At 42.4% G+C, this 18,649-nt stretch overlaps 1 protein-coding gene across 5 annotated transcripts in view; it reads right to left on the reverse strand.

Moving 5' to 3' along the window:
- Window positions 1–7,652: 7,652 nt before the first annotated feature.
- Window positions 7,653–18,649, reverse strand: part of ASXL3 (ASXL transcriptional regulator 3) — a 113,797-nt gene continuing 102,800 nt past the window's right edge. For all 5 annotated transcript variants that reach the window (XM_054179638.1, XM_054179637.1, XM_054179640.1 and 2 more), the window contains 2 exons: window positions 14,148–16,098; window positions 7,653–11,471 (listed from right to left, as the gene is read on the reverse strand). In XM_054179638.1, coding sequence (XP_054035613.1) covers window positions 7,785–11,471; window positions 14,148–16,098 — 5,638 coding nt within the window. In that variant the 3' untranslated portion in view covers window positions 7,653–7,784. The remainder of the gene's footprint in view (window positions 11,472–14,147; window positions 16,099–18,649) is intronic.

Genomic DNA, 18,649 nt, shown 5'->3' on the forward strand with positions numbered 1-18,649 from the left:
CAGTTATTTCTTTCCCCATGGATATGTGAAACACTGTTGGTGAGGCAATGGGCACCTCCCAGGCTGAGGGCATGAACTTAAACTGCGGTCATTTAACTGAGATACAACAAAGTCCTCTCATCAGTATCTGCTATGTATTCAGAGAGTACCAGCAGCCAAGTGCCTGAATTATCTCGGTGAGTGTTGCTTTACTCCTGTGTCTAGTTCAGTTTTCATAAACCCCAGCCCTGCTAATGCTCTTTGTCTCACAAGCAGGTTACCAGCAGGTATCAGTGCCTGTGCTGTCTAGCTTCCTTACGAGGAAAAGCTGTCTGCAAGGTGGTGGTGCTGAACGGTATTGCTGTTTGGTGTTCCTTTTAATTGCAAACCATGTCAGCCAGCAAAGGCCAGGCTTGGTACCAGCACTCCTTCTGCACACCCGGCAGCGACAATACCTTCAAGTCCATTTGTGGAGCACCTCCATCCAAAGAGCGGGGTTGCTATTTTTCTTGATCCATGATCAGCAAGAGAAGCAGCAGGGGAAAAAAATATTAAAATGCTCTGGCTCTGGCCTGGGGAGGAATTTTTTCCAGTGTATCAGTACTTCAGTTCCACAGTCCACACAACTCAGACAGTGCCAAGTGCAGGAAAGGATGATGAGAGCTTCAGGGCATCACATCTATTGAAAGCCACATTCTAGGACTGGGGAGGGCAGGGGGAGAGTGGGGGGACGGGGGGAAGGAGAAGGAATTGTTTTCACTACAACTCAAGCTCCACACCGAATAAATACCAGCCCTGAATCCTGGTGCACTCGTGGTTGGTTTTCCCCTGCTATGTTCTTTTGCTGAGGGACAGAAAAACTGAGGAGATCACAAGCTGCGTTTTCTCCTGATGCCATCTGCTGGCTGCACTGCTGTGGAAGTCTGGGCTGACCTAAGGAAAGCACAGGGGCTTACATCAGTAAGGCTTACCTTGCTAACACTTGAAAGGTCCTTAGCAAATACCACAGAAAAATGAAATAAGATTAAACAAAAGCGTGTGGAAATAATTATCACGTTTAGCAAAAGCACAGAGATGGAAAAGGAGAAAAGTGAATATTGAGCAGATTTCACAAATGGATTTGGATTACTTTGATTAGATGGAAAAAAAAATTAACAAATTAACAAATAATAATTAAAAAATGTTCTAATTGTCAGCAGCAGAGCTGGTCCCTGGTCTGGCACAGCCTCATACACACCCAAATATCTAAGCAGAACAGAACAAGTTAAATAATCTGCATGAAAGCACAAGCTGAGGGAATTTGCCAGCTGGGTGTGAAAAGAAGCCATAGGATTATAAACTGCACAGTTTGGTACTTTCTTCTTTCTGGATATGGACAGATTTTGGCAGAAGGGGCTGCTGTCACTGCTAACAAGACCCTCAGATGGTACTACATCTGAAATAATAATGACAGGAGGCTGGACAAAAGATGCTGTACTGGTATTTCTGATTACAGAAGAAAAAGCCCTTTGTTGCCCACCCTTTAACACTTGCAGCCTAACCAAGGGCACTCAAAACTCTCTTTGCAGGGTCACACAATGAAACCTTGTTTTAAAAAAAGAGGTATTTTAACTTAATGCTTAACTTAACTTACTCTTAACCTAACCTAACTTAATCTAACCTAACTTAAAACTTAACGTAACAGACTGCTCAGTCCAAGAGGCCTTCCAGTCTTCAAGAGATAACTGGCTTGGGGAATATGGCTTGGACTAGTTGCCTTTCACATGCCATGGATATTGAATACCTTTTGCTGTGAGGATGAGAAGTAACAGAGGTGCACACCTGGATGGTTGTGGTGGTTGTTAAGCACGTTTTGGGGTGGGCTGCAGACAAAGGCAAAGCACTAAAATTGCTCTCTACAACTACCTTAAGGGAGGTTGTAGACAAGTGGGGCCTGGTCTCTTCTCCCAGGCAACCAGCACCAGAACAAGAGAACACAGTCTCAAGCTGCACCAGGGGAGGTTCAGACTGGATGTTAAGAAGAAATTCTACACAGAGAAAGTGATTTCCCATTGGAATGGGCTGCCTGGGGAGGTGGTGGAGTCATCATCACTGGAGGTGTTTTTAGGAGGAGACTTGATAGGGTGCTTGTTGCCATGGTTTAGTTGATTGTGTGGTGTTGGATGATAGGTTGTATGTGATGATCTTGAAGGTCTCTTCCAACCTGGTCTGGTCTGGTCTATTCTATTCTATTCCATCCTATCCTATCCTATCCTATCTACCCAAAGCACTGTAATCACTACCATCCACAAACTATTCTACTCACAACAACAACTTAACATACCACACCTAGGTTTATTTTGCTAGTATAAGGAGATTAATACTTGTGTTACATCAGAAGTCATTCAAACTGCATCTTCCATCACAGTAATTTGAAAACCCTTTACAAAGGGCTGGTTTTTCCTCTCACATTTCTATTTCATCAACCTGTACACACAACGGACACGCACAAGCGGGGTCTCCTGCCTAAGGCACTGAACACAAAATAAACAAACAAGTGACAAAGATTATTTTATCTCTTTATTTTTTATTTTTTTTTTTCCCTCCAGAATATTTTAATATCGAAGCCCAAGTTGTTATTTCCAAGGGTCAGGGAAGGGGAAAAGGAGAGGGAGAAGAGAAAAGTTATGAAGACAAAGTCTTTAATTTATGGTTTTGTGAATGGTCCTTTCTGTAGGCAACAAAAGGTTGTCTTCTTAAAAAAAAAAATTAAATCATAATAAACCAAACAGCACCATTAAAGGAAGCATGATCCCTGAATTCTAAACAAAACACTGTCTTGAAAGAAAGAAGTTGCTAAAATGCTTGTTTCACCCAGTCACCTCTGGTAGGGTAACAAAGCAAAGCATAACAGCATCGAACTGTAGCTATCCCGCTGAAACCAACTACACCCCCTTCTGAAGATTCAGAGAACCACTTTCTGAGCTTGTCCTGTGGGAACAATATTTTCTTTGGTAGAGGACTGAAGGAGGGTATTCACTTCACTGAATGTGGGTAGAAGAAATGTCTCTGCACCTTAGGGAGCTCCCCAATGAATCTGCGTTCCTCATGCACGGTGGGTAGGAGTGGATTTCACATTGCTGTTATACTGCAGGAGTAATACTGCCCTGGGAAGGCATAGAATGGCTAATGTCAAACAGATGTAAACATTCAGAATACTAACACAAAAAGGAAAATAAAAATAATAATAATAATAATAAAAAATAAACCAAACTTACATACACAGACAAAAACCAACCCTGTACTGAAAATGTGAATTGAGTTTAAAGTTTCCATAAAGCAGAAAAAAAAATATAATAATATTTTACAGCAGTACAAGAGAATTATGGCAACAAAGTAAAGCACTTTTCCTGTAACATTCATGAACAGTACAAATACAACAAAGTTATTCTACAGACTAAATTATTCTTTAACTATCAAATATAGTACAAAGAGAAATATTATGTGCTATAAAAGAAGCAGCTCCTTAAATTAGACTAAAAAAAAAATGCCTTTTTGTTTCTCTTTTCGTTGGTTTGACAGTGACAAAGCATGATGACCGAAGACAACAGGATTTCATAGATTCAGAAACATTTAGCCACACAGGTCCATGATAAACCCACTGAATATTTAGTTGCTTCCCCCCTCAATGTTCTGCAGAGCCACAGAAGAGGAACCGCTGCGCCGCTGCCAGGAGACTGCAGAAGTCATTCAGTGTTCAGAGCAGGGCCATTCATGTGTGTCAGCTAAAATGATCCCTGTCGGTGACACTTTTCAGCTCATCTTGAGAGTTTGTCCTGGTACTTCACCACACCTTGGAGAAACTGCTAAACCAGAGGCTACAATAACGACTCTGAAATTGTGCGTGTGTTCGTAAGGGGAAGGGGGTGCAGCATAAGGTAATTTTTACTTCAGCAATTGCATTATAAAGCACCATATGCACCAGCCTCAAAGCTGGGCAAGGGATTGCAGGGCCCTGAAAAACCATCTGCACGTTCTGTAGCTTACCCTGACAACATGCACCACCCTCAAGAGGAAAGTCTATAGCACAGAGAATATACCTTCTGCTTTATGGCTCAACCTTTAGTTATTTATTTATTTTCTTCTTTTCTTTTTTTTTGTCTTTTAAACGCTATTTCGTGTACTAGACCTCAGCAGATAAATAAAATGCAATCAGGGAGCATCCAGTTCACCATTTTGAAGTTATTTTTCTTAAAAACATCGTTTCAAAGGGAGTTTCTGCTTGGAAAAAAACCCAAATGAGTTCAGAAGAGAAACACACAAACACACACACTGCAAATGCCCTAACATCACCTCCGTATCTCACAGGTATGCAATTAAAACAAAACAGAGGGAGAACAGAGTGGGGGAAAGAAGAGTGTTCCTCCCTCTCACCTAAAAAGTGCTGCTCCAGGGGTAGGAGTAGGGAAAACATTGGAGATTGTGAAAACAAAAAGGTAAATGACACATGCTGGACGCCGGGACACATACGTACAGACAGGCAAACACAGAGCAGTGTGTTCTTAAGCAATTCTTTCACCACCTTTCAGTGCATAAACTGGTAACACCCTAGGGTGCAAACTGCATGGTAGTTGGAAAACACATGACAGCGAGTCTGAAACTTGCACAACTCACCAAAACCAAAAGGAAGCCATTCAAAATTAACCTCTGAGTGTGATTGTGTTCTTCTTGAAGACCGAGGGTCACTCTGCACCAAGTGTTTGTGTGACAGCAGAATCCAAGTGAGGTTTTCAGTCACACCAGGATGCAGTCAGGCTCCTCTGTCACCGCAGTTGCTTTTGAGTATAATTTCAACACCCTAGAACTATAAACCTGTAACAACACTTCACAACTGTTGCTAACTAATTGGTCAAATTTATTCCTGGTGCAGCTCCAGCGACTCCAGAACGAAAGGAGCGGAACTGCACTACGGAAGGGTTTGGTCGGTTGTGTACTAGAACATAGCACCATCCAGCCTAATGCCATTTTAAACAGCATTTGATCATCACCTCACACAGGCAAGTTGCAATCCTGACACAAAAATGACAGCATGACATGAGTTGCCTAACCACATTAGTCACACTCTCATCCCTTGAACAAAGTAAAACTATTTTGTGGCCGGAATTTATTTCTGCATTATGTCAGTCAATACATAAAAGTATTTCAAGATGCAAGTACAAACAAATATTGACTTTATGTGCTGTGGACAGGAAAACCTGAGCTAGAAATAAGGATTCCCAGCAGGCTTATATAAACATAGGTTACTAGAAGTCCAAGACTGGTTTGTTCTCTGTATTTGAAACAGAAGTAGCCTACCTCTACCCAGTATAAATACAATGCAATACAATTCCAATACAAAGGCTCCTCAGCTACAAACCTGATATGCATTAACTGACTACACTCATGCTTACTCATGAGTATTTTCCAGTCGCTGTTTGCCAGCAGCTGGCGTAGCACTGGATGCTAATTTCCACGTGGTTACTTTTAGGTTTTTGCTTGGCTGGCTTATTTCCCTACCAGAAAACCTGAAAAGTGCTGAGAAGCCATTTCTTAACTCACATGCCGTAGTAAGGAGCACTTTTGTATAGAAAAAATATATTATTGTATCAGCAACAAATTTGTTAGTGTAATTAGAAATGGCCTTCGTACCACACAGTGTCAAAAATAAGATTGATATGTTGCTAATTACAATAAAAGAGAACATCAAGGTGCACCATAGAGCTTCCTGTGACAGGAATGTATGTTGCAGTTATTCCAGCTCACTTTTAAGACAATAAATGGCATTTATCATGTTGGTGAAAATGGTCCCACAGGAAAAATAAATGTCTGTTCCTCCACTCAGCAGAACCTCACTAATAAACACCCATGTCAGGGAGACCAGTCACAGGTTATGAATAAATATGCAAACAGAGATTATACTTTCTCTTTTTGAAGAATCATGTAAAATGCAGTATATTTTTCATCTCCTAAATGTAGTCCTATCACTCACATTAATATTTCAGAATGCAACAGTAAAATGCATCACTAAATCCAAGCAGTATTACATCTCACACATTCTTACTACACTGCTCTCTGAAAACTGTGGAAGGAAAAATCAATTTTCTGGAGCAGACCGTAAGGTCTTTGGATTAGTGAGGTTCTACTGCAATGGCAAAACTAACATTTCTCTCTGCTGCTGACATCTGGGCAGACCCAACCAGGTATTGGCAGACGGACGACTCGCGCTCCACGTCTTGTGTTCTTGAAGAAGGAGCAAAAAAACCCAAGGTATTTTCATCTCCCCAGCAACTGCATGTGCTTTATCCCTTTAGAGTATTTTCCTTTTAGGTGAATAGGGCCCCCAAGTTATCAGGTTTATTCTCTGCTGTGGTGGTGCCTAGCTCATCTGGAATGCAGCTATAGTCCTGAACAGAAATACAGTACTGGATAAATACTGAAGGTTACTTTAAAGATGCAGTATCCCTTTGAAAAATTACTTTCCACTTCCAGATGTCTAAAAATGTAGAGTAAGGGAGTCTGAAGTCCTTTGAGGAAAAATAAAGTAAAGTAAAATAAAGTAAAATAAAATAAAATAGAATAAAGTAAAATAAAGTAAAATCAAATCAAATCAAATCAAATCTAAAAATAAAATATAAAATCTAAAATAAAATAAAATTAGTGTTGTAAGTAATTCTAAGAATTCATTTAAATGGCAAAACTCTGAGATGTTACTTTCAAGTAGAGCATGTCACATAAGAGGAGAAACAAGTGATAATCTAATATTCAACCAACACACCATCAGAATCTTTCCTTTTTCATTCATCACAGGAATGCATCATTTTTAGGCTATGGAAAGGCTAAAGCATCCAAGCCTGATATATGTATTTGGGACTGACAAATCAAGTGGATAGATTAGAGAGCCAAATAAAGAACATTTGAGTGGGTACAGGAAGGGAGAAGTTTTTAATCCCCAATAGATAAGTTTCTGTCTCCAGACTCTGCCAAAGCCTACACGATCCCAGTGCTGCTCCCACTAAGCCATCACATAACCAAATCTTTCTCAAGGAGCCAACAAGAAGAGATGAGCAAGATTTGAGTTCCACAGTCTCTGGCAGGCACGTAAGGAAACTCCTTCAAACCTTTTCTAGTTTTTGCTGGGTGAAGTGACTATATTTTAGCCCTGGATAGTCAAAGTCAATCGAAGAAAACCATTCTGCCAGCAGAAAAACTGCAAACTTGACTTAGAAGCTGTGCTGGGTGAAAGCCCACACCCTGCCACTGCCCCACTGACAGCAGTTGCTACTCAGTGTGTTACTTATTCTGCATAGTTACCCCACTTCTTGCAGAGCTATTCTTCTACTGATCTTTAACCTGCAGCTTCCATCAGCTATCAAAAAGTGGAGAAAAAAATGTGCTGCACTTTGTGCAAATAAATAGACACAAGGAAAGATGCATTAATGCCTTTTCTTTCTTTTTTCTTTTTTTTTAATCACAGCAAGGAAGCTCCTAGAAGCTTCAGCAACAAGGCTGTGGGGTGGTTTGTTGCTGTTTTTAATCTATTTCTACTGATATCCTCTTCTTCCCAGGAAATGGTGCTCAGGCAGGAATAACTAAATTCTGAATGCACCATGTGGGAGGAAAAAAAAATAGAAAGGAAAAAAAAAAGATGAAAAAGAGGAAAAAATAGGGGAGAAAAATAATCAATCAGCTAATTGCAAACCATTAGGGGCCCACACTGTTCCAATTTCTCCATGCCTTTGTCCTGCTCTCCCACACTGCTAAGGGATACTGCATCTTTGATCCAGCTCCTACCGCACCACCAGGCAAGCTACACAGAGTTTGGAAGGCCCTATGCAGTCATCGTGGCAGAAGGCTCCACAGCCCTTGCAGACAATCATGGCTTTCAGCCTGCACGAGCATTTCAGTTCCAGCTCATCAGCATTGCTGCTGTCAGCAAACTTCTGAACTGGGAGCTGGGCGTTCTGGTTAGACAGGCTGGTGGCAGTGGTGGAGCCACTTCCTAAAATCCCAATCGATTTCTCGATGGCAGATGCTGCCCGTTTGAAGCTTGTGCTACCAAAGTGTATTGTTGGGTAACTTCCACAGAGCTGCTGCTGCTGCTGCTGCTGCTGCTGCTGCTGTGGGTGCTGCGCCTGTATTTTCTGAGCAGCAAGTTGGGGAAAAGGCTTCTGTGGCTCAGAAAGTAAATAGGAAGAGAAATCTGCATTTTTTAATGCAAACACTTTTAACTGTTCTTTCACTTCGCTCTGATCATAGGAAGCTTGTTTCATGCCCAGTTCACAGCTGCTGCTTAAACCTTCCTCAAAAGAAATAGGTTCAGATTTTATATTGCTACAGATGCTTGCTGGCTGAGGCCAACTAAGTCTTTTAGTGGTTTCCATAGTAACTGTCGGTTGTTTTTGATCAGAGGGGACTTCTGCATTTGGGTGAGGAGGGGGAGGAGGTGGCAGGGGTGGAGGGGGAGGAGGGGGATGCACTAATGTTTTACTCTGCAGAGTTTGAGAGGCACTGGCAATGTCATCACCTTCCTTAATTGGAATATTAGGGGAAAACACACTTCCTAGCCTCAGCTGGTGAGCTGCTGTAGAAATATTCACATCTCCCAAGCCCTTCTGTTCCAGGTGTCTGCTAAAAGCAAACGTGTTGCAGCCAGGTGGGCCTTTTGAAGTAGTTTGCAACAAAGCTGCTGTAGGAATGGGGCCTCTTGCAGCCATGGACATTTGGTAAAAATGCTGTCTGTGTGAGGTACTAGCTTCTGCGTGAAAGCTGCCATTTTTATCCATGTGAAACAAGCTCTGCTGGAAACTGCACGAAGGCAACGGCCTCTTCTGCTGCTTGATCTCCGGGCTGTGAGCGATTCGGCTCTGAATGGCATGTTTGCTCAGCCATTCCTGCTTAAATGGCTGGCCATGCCCTAGCTGATTCATGCTGGAACTAATGACACAAGGAGCCACTTTAACGTCTGTGTCCATCGACACCTTCCCAGGCTCGCATTTAATCTGAGCATGCTCCCCTACAGTCCTGGCCATCCTCTTTTTCGGATGGTTTTCACGCTTCCTGATCTGCAGCGGGGCTATGCTGCCTGCTGCGAATCCTTTACCATCTGGGTTAGGAGAGTTGGAAGGATGCTCACCGATATTTCTCTCGGACACTGCTGTTTTACATACTGAGGTAGTTTGCAAAGGCAAGGGCAGCCTGTTAATTTCTAGCTTGGCTCCTGACCTGGGCTGCGGCAGCACTTTCTCTAAAGGCAGATTGCCTTGCAGTAACTGTGTCACCAAGGGGTTGTTGGCCTCCACTGACGACAAGCGACAGCTCGAGCCCCCGGCACTGGAAACCCTCTTTAGGGTTTCTGTTGTCAGGGTCAGGGAGTCTTCCATGGAGTCTGCAATGGATGTCTTGGAGGTCTGCGGCGGCTGCGCGCTCGTGGCCATCTCGGCGGGCTGGGCAGGCATTTCAGCTCCTGTAAAATCCTCGGTGTCCATCCTGAAGCACTTGTCAGACTCATTAGCTTCTGATTTAACAGGAACAGCAATGCTCGTCAGAAGGCTCCTGGACTGCAGCTCTGACATCTGTGTGTAACTGGAGGGTTCAGTTTTGACATTTTTTAAGCAGTTTTGCTCTGCGTATTCCTTATGCTTACCGGAGCTCAGATGGCTAACCACTGGCTGGTCAGTACTCATCGCCTCTTCGTCATGCCAACAAATTCTATTGTTAGTGTTATACTGATTGGCACAGGCAGCATCTGCTTCATTTTTAAATGCTGAAGGACCTCTTAATTGCTCAGCAAAACCTTGGCTGGGAGTAACCACCTCAATTAATTTATCTTGAGGAGCAAGAGGCACTTCTCGAAGACTTGAGCAACCTGCCTGCAAGTTCTTGCTGTCTTGCTTTGTTGTAATGGTGATAAAGCTGGAACTGTGCTCAAGGCTTTCACTAGACACCACTTCAGGCCTGCTTATGACAGACACCTGAGGACAGGCTATACTTTGTAAGGCAGCTTCTGTCCTTACAGGTCTGCTCTGCAGGTCAATGCTGTTGTCTGCATTTTCAATAGAAGAAGAAAGTGAGAGACTGGAATTCAGATTTGTAGTGTGGTCAACAATGACTTTGCAAGGTATAGACCTATTCATGGCAGTTTGTGTGAAGTTCACTGGCTGAGATTTACCAGAGAGATCCATTCGGTTTCGTGCTCCAGAGCTTTTTTCTAAGAGATCAGCATTTAATTTAGTAGCATTATCATAGGAGCTTATTGTCACCATGTTACCAGTAAACATTGAAATGGGTGCCCTTGCCACAGAATCTGCTCCTGCAAGGGCCTCACTGCAACTTAAAGCTGACCTAACGGTGGTGTGAATGGAGACAGTGCTCTGCTCGTTACACCCGGTTATGGCTATCTTATCAGAAGGAAATCTGTTGGCAGTCCCCACTGGGGGAATGAGTACAGAACTACTAGAGAGATGATTTGGCAAGTTATGAGCAATAGATGAAGCTGGCACAGTGGCATAGTGACTGGAGACTGCGGTATTCGCATTGCTACTCGGCATCGGCAACCTTTTGTCATCGATGGCACTGGGCAGGGCCGTGCTGTCTATGGAGACTGGTACACTACTGCCATCTATACATTTTGGTCCAATGGCTATGCATGGAGTATCAGCCCCTTGGATGGTTTTCAGCATATTTATGTTACAAGCTGAAACTGCTGTGTTTGCACTGTCAACAGACATTAAAACAGAGGATTTATCAACAGGACTTGCAAAAGAAAGTTCTTTAATTGCTCCAGACATAGCAGTGCTGCAAACAGACACAGAGACTGAACTTTTATTATAAAGCACTGGCACACTGTTACTTTCAGTAGAGGTAGATGAAATAATTTTCTCACACAATTGTGGCATAGGTATATTTTCATCAGAACTGTGCACAGATAGCTCAGTAGCAGTTTCTGGTAACGTGGCCGTGTTAAGTGACTGCTGCAGTAACGCGGTGGTCTCACGGTGATGAGCAGACTTGTTGCTAGGGGACCTGCAGTTAGGATTAACTATAATGACACCTGTAGAACCTTCAATCTTTGTGTCAGTAGAAGCTGGTATCTCCAGAGATGAAGTGCTTTCCTTTGAGCTGAACTGTGACTTAGACTCTTTATTAGTCTGGAGTAAATGGGCTCTGGCTTGATGCTTTGCAAATAGCTTGGCCTTCGTTTGCTCCTTGATATGTGCCAGTGTTCTTGTCTTCCCACCTTCACATGGGGTCCCCATTGCTCCAGAGACTATGCTTGCAGCTGCTGCCACGGCTGCTGCTGCTGCAGCTTCTCTTTGGGCTCTTGCTTGCTGAGCTCGTGCTTTGATATCTGCAAGAGTTCTAGCCCCAGTGTTTCTCCCGCTGCTGACCGAAGTGCTTGGGGAAACTCGAGGCTCTGGTTTAGAGATAGGTTGGCTCTTGATGATAAAAGGTGGTCCAATTTTTGAAAGCTGAATCTAAAGGAAGAAGAAACACAATCATTTTAATGACATCCTCAACTCACCAAAATCACCAGCTGTCTCTTAAAGGGCCAGGGAAAGGTAATGAAGGGAGTTACTGCTCAGTGCCTCTGCACAGAAAAATGCTAACATTTAATTCAGTATTTTATCACCCTACAGCATGAGTAACTGACACCTGCATTACCCTACTCACATTGATCCTTCTGACAGGAAAAAAAAGTATTGAATTGGAAGACAACATGATGCTTATCTGATACCATCTGTCAGACCTGGGTTATATGCAGTGTATCTAACTGAGAAGATCAACAAGCCCAGCGCAGTGATACTAAAAATGAGCCAACGACTAAGCACGTGCTGCAAACGTGTGGCAGAATAACCAGCCTGTAGCACTTTTGCTTCTTGGTTCCAGTGACTAAGGCACTAGGAACAGCCTGTCTGGACAACATATCTTGCCTTTAGATGGGATGCAGCAGTGTCTCCACTGAGCCTGTTTTTCATGGATCACCACAGACCCCTTTAGGGTAATGGTCTAACAGAAGTGAACCAATGAAGGATACACCTTTTCCTTTCTCACTCTCAACTTTAAGACACTTGAGCACATCTCTCAGATACCTCCTATAATGCTGCATGCCAGAAAGCGAAATCCTCAAACCTGCCAGTATTAAAAATGCCAATATTAAAGTTTTAAATATCTGAAACTTTAAGGAAAGTAATAACCTGCAGAATTGCTGGGATTATTAGTATGCTTCCAATTAGGAAAAGAGATCAGGAGTCCTGGAAGAACTTCGTAACTCATACACTCACTCAGAACACCCAAAGATTGGCAAGAAAAAAGCCAATATATTAGAAGGGCCATATGTGGCTAACACTGTGTCTTCTGGTCTGGAAAGAACCGAGACAAAAACTAGGCAGCATTTGTAGGAAAAGTGGTGACAAGGTATGAGAGAAAGTGAGAGCCACACAGCAGAGTGGTTTAGGAGAACTGGGGTTCTTTCTTCTCTTTTAATTACAAAGCATAGGGGTTTATTGGTGAGATGACCCAAGAGTCAAGTATTTCCAGTATTTCAGTATTCTCTTTCACTGGCTGGAGGCTTCAGGGAGATTCAAAAATTCTTAAGACTCTGCTGGACTGGCAGCATTTGATTTTCCACAAGAGATCAGTGGAAATCAATATTAAGACGGCACTGCAATATATAACCATTTATATAACCACACAACTCTGTGCTGTGCTGGAGGGCTGAAATACTTCACTTTTCCTAGCAGTTAAGTGTTTGGTTTATAAATAAGCACTCATGCCTAATATTGTGAGGCTTTAACATTTCATAGAGTCACAGAATGCTGGGAGTTGGAAGGGACATCTGGAGATCAGCTAGTCCAACCCCCCTGCCAAAGCAGAATCACCTAGGGCAGGAACACACCCAGGTGTGAAAGAATATCATAAACTCATAATTACTAGCAGAAAAATTTTGCTTTCTGACTCAGTAGCAACTTGTTTGCGTCACCAGAACCACTAAAGCTCTAAGTGCTTGATTATTTTCATTGTTATTACAGTCATGACCTTTTTTATTCCCTAGTGATCTACTTTCCTTTGTGCTTAAAGTGATTTGAATTTATTAGGCTAGATAGAGATGTTCCAAATATGAAAGCAGGTCACTAAACTCAGAATGGGCTAACTTCCAATTGCATCACTGCTCATAAAAATAGATTGAGTTGAAATATGCTGCTGCACTAGTGATTAAAACAGTTAGCCTATTTGCCCTCCTGGGCAAATTAACAATGTTCAGTGATTGCAGCAGTTAAAAATAAATGCAGGAAAAAGGCATTTCTGATTAATCAGGTACTAGCACTGCAGAGTCAACGGCTTAAGTTCAGCAAATTGGATGTAGAACTTGGCTGATGTCATCACATCCAAAATGAAAAGGGTGAAAATGCTGAGCCTATATAGACCTAAATCTATAGATCCCTCCATTAGGGGAGAAAAAAAAGGATCAAAAAAAGAGGGTTAAACTGGAATTTACTTTCTTTCATAGAAAAGTGACACACTTCAAAGTATTTGCTTAGTTGGTGTATCTTTGCTATGTTTTGCTTTGCTATCAACACAGATACCTCTACATACATCAATTAGACACTCCCCCCTGACAGGCAGGTCTGTCTCCAATTAATTCTACATGAAAATCTGATGCTTCAGCCTACCCCAAGCCCCGGGCTTGCAAAGAGATCCCCAGCTATTCTGACTCTAGGTTCTCTTGCTGGGTTAAGGCACTGGTTGTTTTTCTTAGTACTGGTATGGTAACATTTATTATTCATGCTTGCTGAAGAAGTCATCTGCAGGAGAACAAGCAGATAAGACAGCTGGGCAATTAGACAAACAAGAAGCACTGTGTAAACAATGGGGAAGCTCTTGAATTAGATTAAGCCAGAGATCCTGGAGAACCTTCCCTCACACAAAGGCAATTCTGTAGCAAAGGCCCCAACTGAACAACTATAGGCATGTTTACATCAGAAGTAATTTGGCATGGTAGGAATGTAACAGCGAAGTGAAATCATCAGTGCTAACACCCCTCGCACCTCCACAACCCCCAGCACATGCACCGTCTCTGTCTGCCTGCAGTCAGCAGCGGGGAGACCATCAGCCTTCAGTTTCCAAGTCAGCCTGATTATGCATTACTTTACCTTCAGGGGTGGAACTCGGGGTTCTTCTCTGGGCGGCTGATCTTTCTCAGATGGACTGGTTGATGAAGCACTACGGCTAGGCTGATCATCATCTATTCTAGCTCTCTTCTCCTTGCAGATTCCAAAAGTGTGCTGTTCTGCTGTCTTCCTCTTTGGGATCTCTGGGTCTCTACTTTCATTCCTCACTTCAGGTGATTTTGTGGGCTCTAATGATTTGGAAGAATGTGAGCTCTCTAGACGGCTTTGGGTGCTGCCTGTTAGCTTGTGAGATTTACTCCTGCACACTTCAGAGAAGGTAGCTTTCTCTAGAGATGAGGTATATAGTTTATCATGTGGCTTTGAAGGAAGCAATTCAATGTTTTTTCCAGCTGATCCTTCTGATAAGACAGCCACCTCTGATGGCAAGAGTGTACCTTTCTTGTCACCTCTTTGCTGAACACTGTGATTTTTAACTTTGATCACCTCAGGAGGAGAGTGTTCTGGGATGGAAGCAATGTAGGATTTCTCCATTTCAGGATGTGATTTACATGGCTGATGACTGAGGCTTTTGCTTTGAGGCTCTTCTAATACTGAAGTATCAGGTACAATTGTTAGTGGAACAACTTTCACATTTTCAGGGGCACTCTGAAGCTGCTTTGGCTGAACAACAAGATTCTCTTCTTGAACCACCTTAGGAATGGCAGAGCTTTCCTCTTTCAAAGTGGGAAGAGAGTCTTCCAACAGACACGGTGATTTCCTCTGCTGCAGAATAAGTCTTTCATTGCTTGGGGAATTAGAAACTGGAGATGTCTCTGATGGAAGAGGCAAACTATTTGCCACAGATGCTTCAGAAGTTAGAACAGAAGACACTGAAGATGTTTCTGATGTTAAAGGCAAATCAGACATTGGCGAGGTTTCTGACGTTAAAGGTAAATTAGAAGCTGGTGATGCCTCTGATGTTAAAGGTAAATTTGACATCAGAGATGCTTCCGAGGTTACAGGTGAGGTCGACATTGGAGAGATTTCTGACATTAAAGGTGTGTGCAAGTTTTCATCACTAGCCTTTTGCTGAATATCACCTTCAATGTTTTCAGTACTGGACACTTCAGATGAGCAAGCTGTTTCAAGAGATGCTGGAGTACAGGGTTCCTCTGAAGTTGACTGAGTGTCTCCTCCAGGAGATGCAATACACACACATGGTCCTTCTGGACTTACAGAGGAAAAGGAAGTTTCAGAAATACAAGGATTCTCAGACAGCTGCTCCTCAGGGTCACTCTGAAGCTCCATATCCACTGCAATGCCTCCACCAGCGAACAAGGAGCCTTCCAGACCTGCATTCTGCATTTCTGGTGCAATTAGCTCTTTTGCAGACTCAGAATCCTTCTCTGCTGTATCACTGGCAGAGTTCGTGGATGAAGCTGATTGTGCTGGTGATACGCAATCCTCCAGCTGATCTATCACAACTGACATCTCCTCCTGAGGGCATTCTGACTTCAACTCCACTTTAATTTCAACGTGAGATACAGTATCAGTTACATCATTCATCATGACACAGGACTCAGCACTGTCTGCAAGCTGTACTGCCTCTGTTTCTTCATTTGTGCCAGCTGGACTCACTGACTCCTCAGAAAACTCATGTTCTGTTTTATGGTTCTCCTCCTGGCATTCACAAATACTTGTCTCAACCTCTTCAGCAATCTCCTCTTGAATGACTGATTCTTCAGGTATCAGTATATCCTCTGAGTCTGCTGTTACATCCTTTGCAGGAACCTGTTGCATACTACAGAGAGTTGGACAATAATCTTTCTCTGGTAAAGGTGGAATTTTAGTGCCTTTCTCTTCTTGGTCATCAAAGGTTGCTTGCTTAGAAGGCCCAGCTGTGCCAGAAGATCCACATACAGAATTGCTTTCATCCCCCTCATTGTTCTGCACTGCAGTGAGTTTCATTGATTCCCCTCTCGACATTCCCAATCTAAATAAAAACACACAAATGAAAAAGGTCTTTTCATCACAGACATGATAAAGGAATGAGATCATCTTTTATTTACAAAAAGGGCAGAGAGTTTAAAGTAGTGGTTTGGTTAAGTGGTGTCTGAATAATTTATACAGGGTTTTATATATTTTGGAAACCTAACTGCCCAGATTTTCTTACCAGTGTTAAAAAACTTAATTTATTTTTCTCTTTTTTGTTAAGAAAGTAATCTATTTTTCATTATTGGACTATTGGGCACTTCAGGGAATCATACAATCAATAAGGTTGGAAAAGACCTCAAAGATCATCAAGTCCAACCTGTCACCCAACACCTCATGACTACTAAACCATGGCACCAAGTGCCACATCCATTCCCCTCTTGAATACCTCCAGGGGTGGTGACTCCACCACCTCCCTGGGCAGCACATTCCAATGGCCAATCTCTCTTTCTGTGAAGAGCTTCTTCCTAACCTCCAGCCTAAACCTCCCCTGGTGCAGCTTGAGATTGTGTCCTCTTGTTCTGGTGCTGGTTGCCTGGGAGAAGAGACCAACCCCCACCTGGCTACAACCTCCCTTCAGGTAGCTGTAGAGAGCAACAAGGTCTCCCCTGAGCCTCCTCTTCTCTAGGCTAAACAACCCCAGCTCCCTCAGCCTCTCCTCATAGGGCTTGTGCTGCAAACACTTCAATCTCAGATGAGAGCTTATGTGGCTTTGCTCCATTCTTCCAGCAAACCAAATACTTCATTCCAGATAAATTTCTCAATAAACAGACCTATGTATATATTATTCATTCACTGCAATTAAAAAGAAGTCTGAGATTCCTGAGGAGCTAAAAAGACACATATTTATAATCTCTGCACTCATTCTCAGGGGTGAAGGAACTATCCCTAGGAATACTTCTCTTTTGAAGATTTTCTTACATTTGGTCCTGAAAATGCTAGTTTAAAAGAAGTTTTCTTGCTTCAACAGATTTAAAACACCCCAACAAAATAAAAGCCAAGGGCTGTAAAATTAATGTATTCGCACAAAATGTATGCACACTAACATTCTCATTCCCTGCTAAGGACACTGGGAGTACAGGTGTTCAGCATCTTTAGTAAGACTTTCCAAGGAGACACTGTGCCTCAGTAATTCCATTATAGTAAAAAATACATAAAAGCTTGGCTGGAGCCCTTGGCCTTAAGGATCTTCTAATCTAATTAACTGAAGTTTGATCTCTCTTCTCATTTTTATCAGGAAACAGAATAATATGGAAATAAGCAAGCATAAAAGATACTCAGAAACTATGGAAGGAAGATAACTTGTCAATGTGCAGCCAGAGGAGACAGAGATCACAAAGGGCCACATATATGGAAGTAGACAATAAACATGTAAAATCTCTAAACAGTACAGAATAAACATGTTTAAAGACCCCAAACCAGTACAGAATAAACATGTTAAACCCCAAAAATCTGTGGCTGAACATTGTAAAACCACTGAACAGATGGAGTGCAGCAACAGCTGTAAATGCAAAAAAACCCACAACCAAACAGTCTGCAACTGGCAACCCAAAAAGCACTCTCTGAGTAATTATTAATATTGCCTACTACTAGTGACTTAATATGCACAAAGTCTCCCTATGGCATCAGTATGCTGAGGAAGGATCCTCTGGAGAACAACTCAGAACAGCAAATTTACACCTCCCACAACGGAATGCATTTCAGAAGATGTGTTTTTCATCTCTAGAGACTCCAGGTTGCCCATATAGACCAAGTTTTGGCTACAAAGTTTAGTTTGCCTGGTTTTAGATGAGCAAGCTTCTTCCTCTAAAGCTCCTTGTGTAAATGAGGAAAAGTTATCTCAGGAAAATGAGGAGGAGAAAGAAATCCTCTGCAGTGCTCCAAACCCAATCAGTGGTTTATTCTCTCTTGCTGGCTTCTGTATCATGAAAAAAATATTACCTGATACTTATCTTTATGGAATGAAAATCAGCAAAGGAATGAAGGACAGGATAAAGGTGGATGCAACTGTCACATAAACACTACGCAAATATACACATTCTAGTAGCATTTTGAAGAGGAAGAAGCCTAAGAAAAGTTCAGATAATGCAGGATTAAGGCCAACAGAACATGTACTGAATATTAATTGGTGGTTTTCCTCATATTGGAAATGCTACTATCTTGAGGAAGATACTGCAGTGAAGAAAAAGGCTTTCAAAAGAGGAGAAGGCTGAAGATCAGCATATTTAAGGCAATCTCAGGTTTCCTTAGAGGAAAAGACACCCAAAGTTTGCAAAACAGCACAAAAATATGAGGACAGCAGTAAATAGCCTTCAGTGAAAGTGCGAAGGACAGGATTCAACTGATAAAGTAAGGGCACACAGTCAACAAATTGTAAGTGCTCAAACAGCTACTCAAGGCTACATGGATACTGATATTTTAGTGGTGTGCTAAGTAGCACCAGGGAAAAGGGGGGTGGGGGTGGAATCATGAAGGATTAAATCAGCAGGAACATTCAAAGGAGGTCCACCCAAAATTAAAGCTTTGATTTAGTGAGTTGGCTGTACTGTCCT

This window comes from Dryobates pubescens, chromosome 3 (genome assembly GCF_014839835.1).
Source record: "Dryobates pubescens isolate bDryPub1 chromosome 3, bDryPub1.pri, whole genome shotgun sequence".
Lineage (NCBI taxonomy): Eukaryota > Metazoa > Chordata > Aves > Piciformes > Picidae > Dryobates > Dryobates pubescens.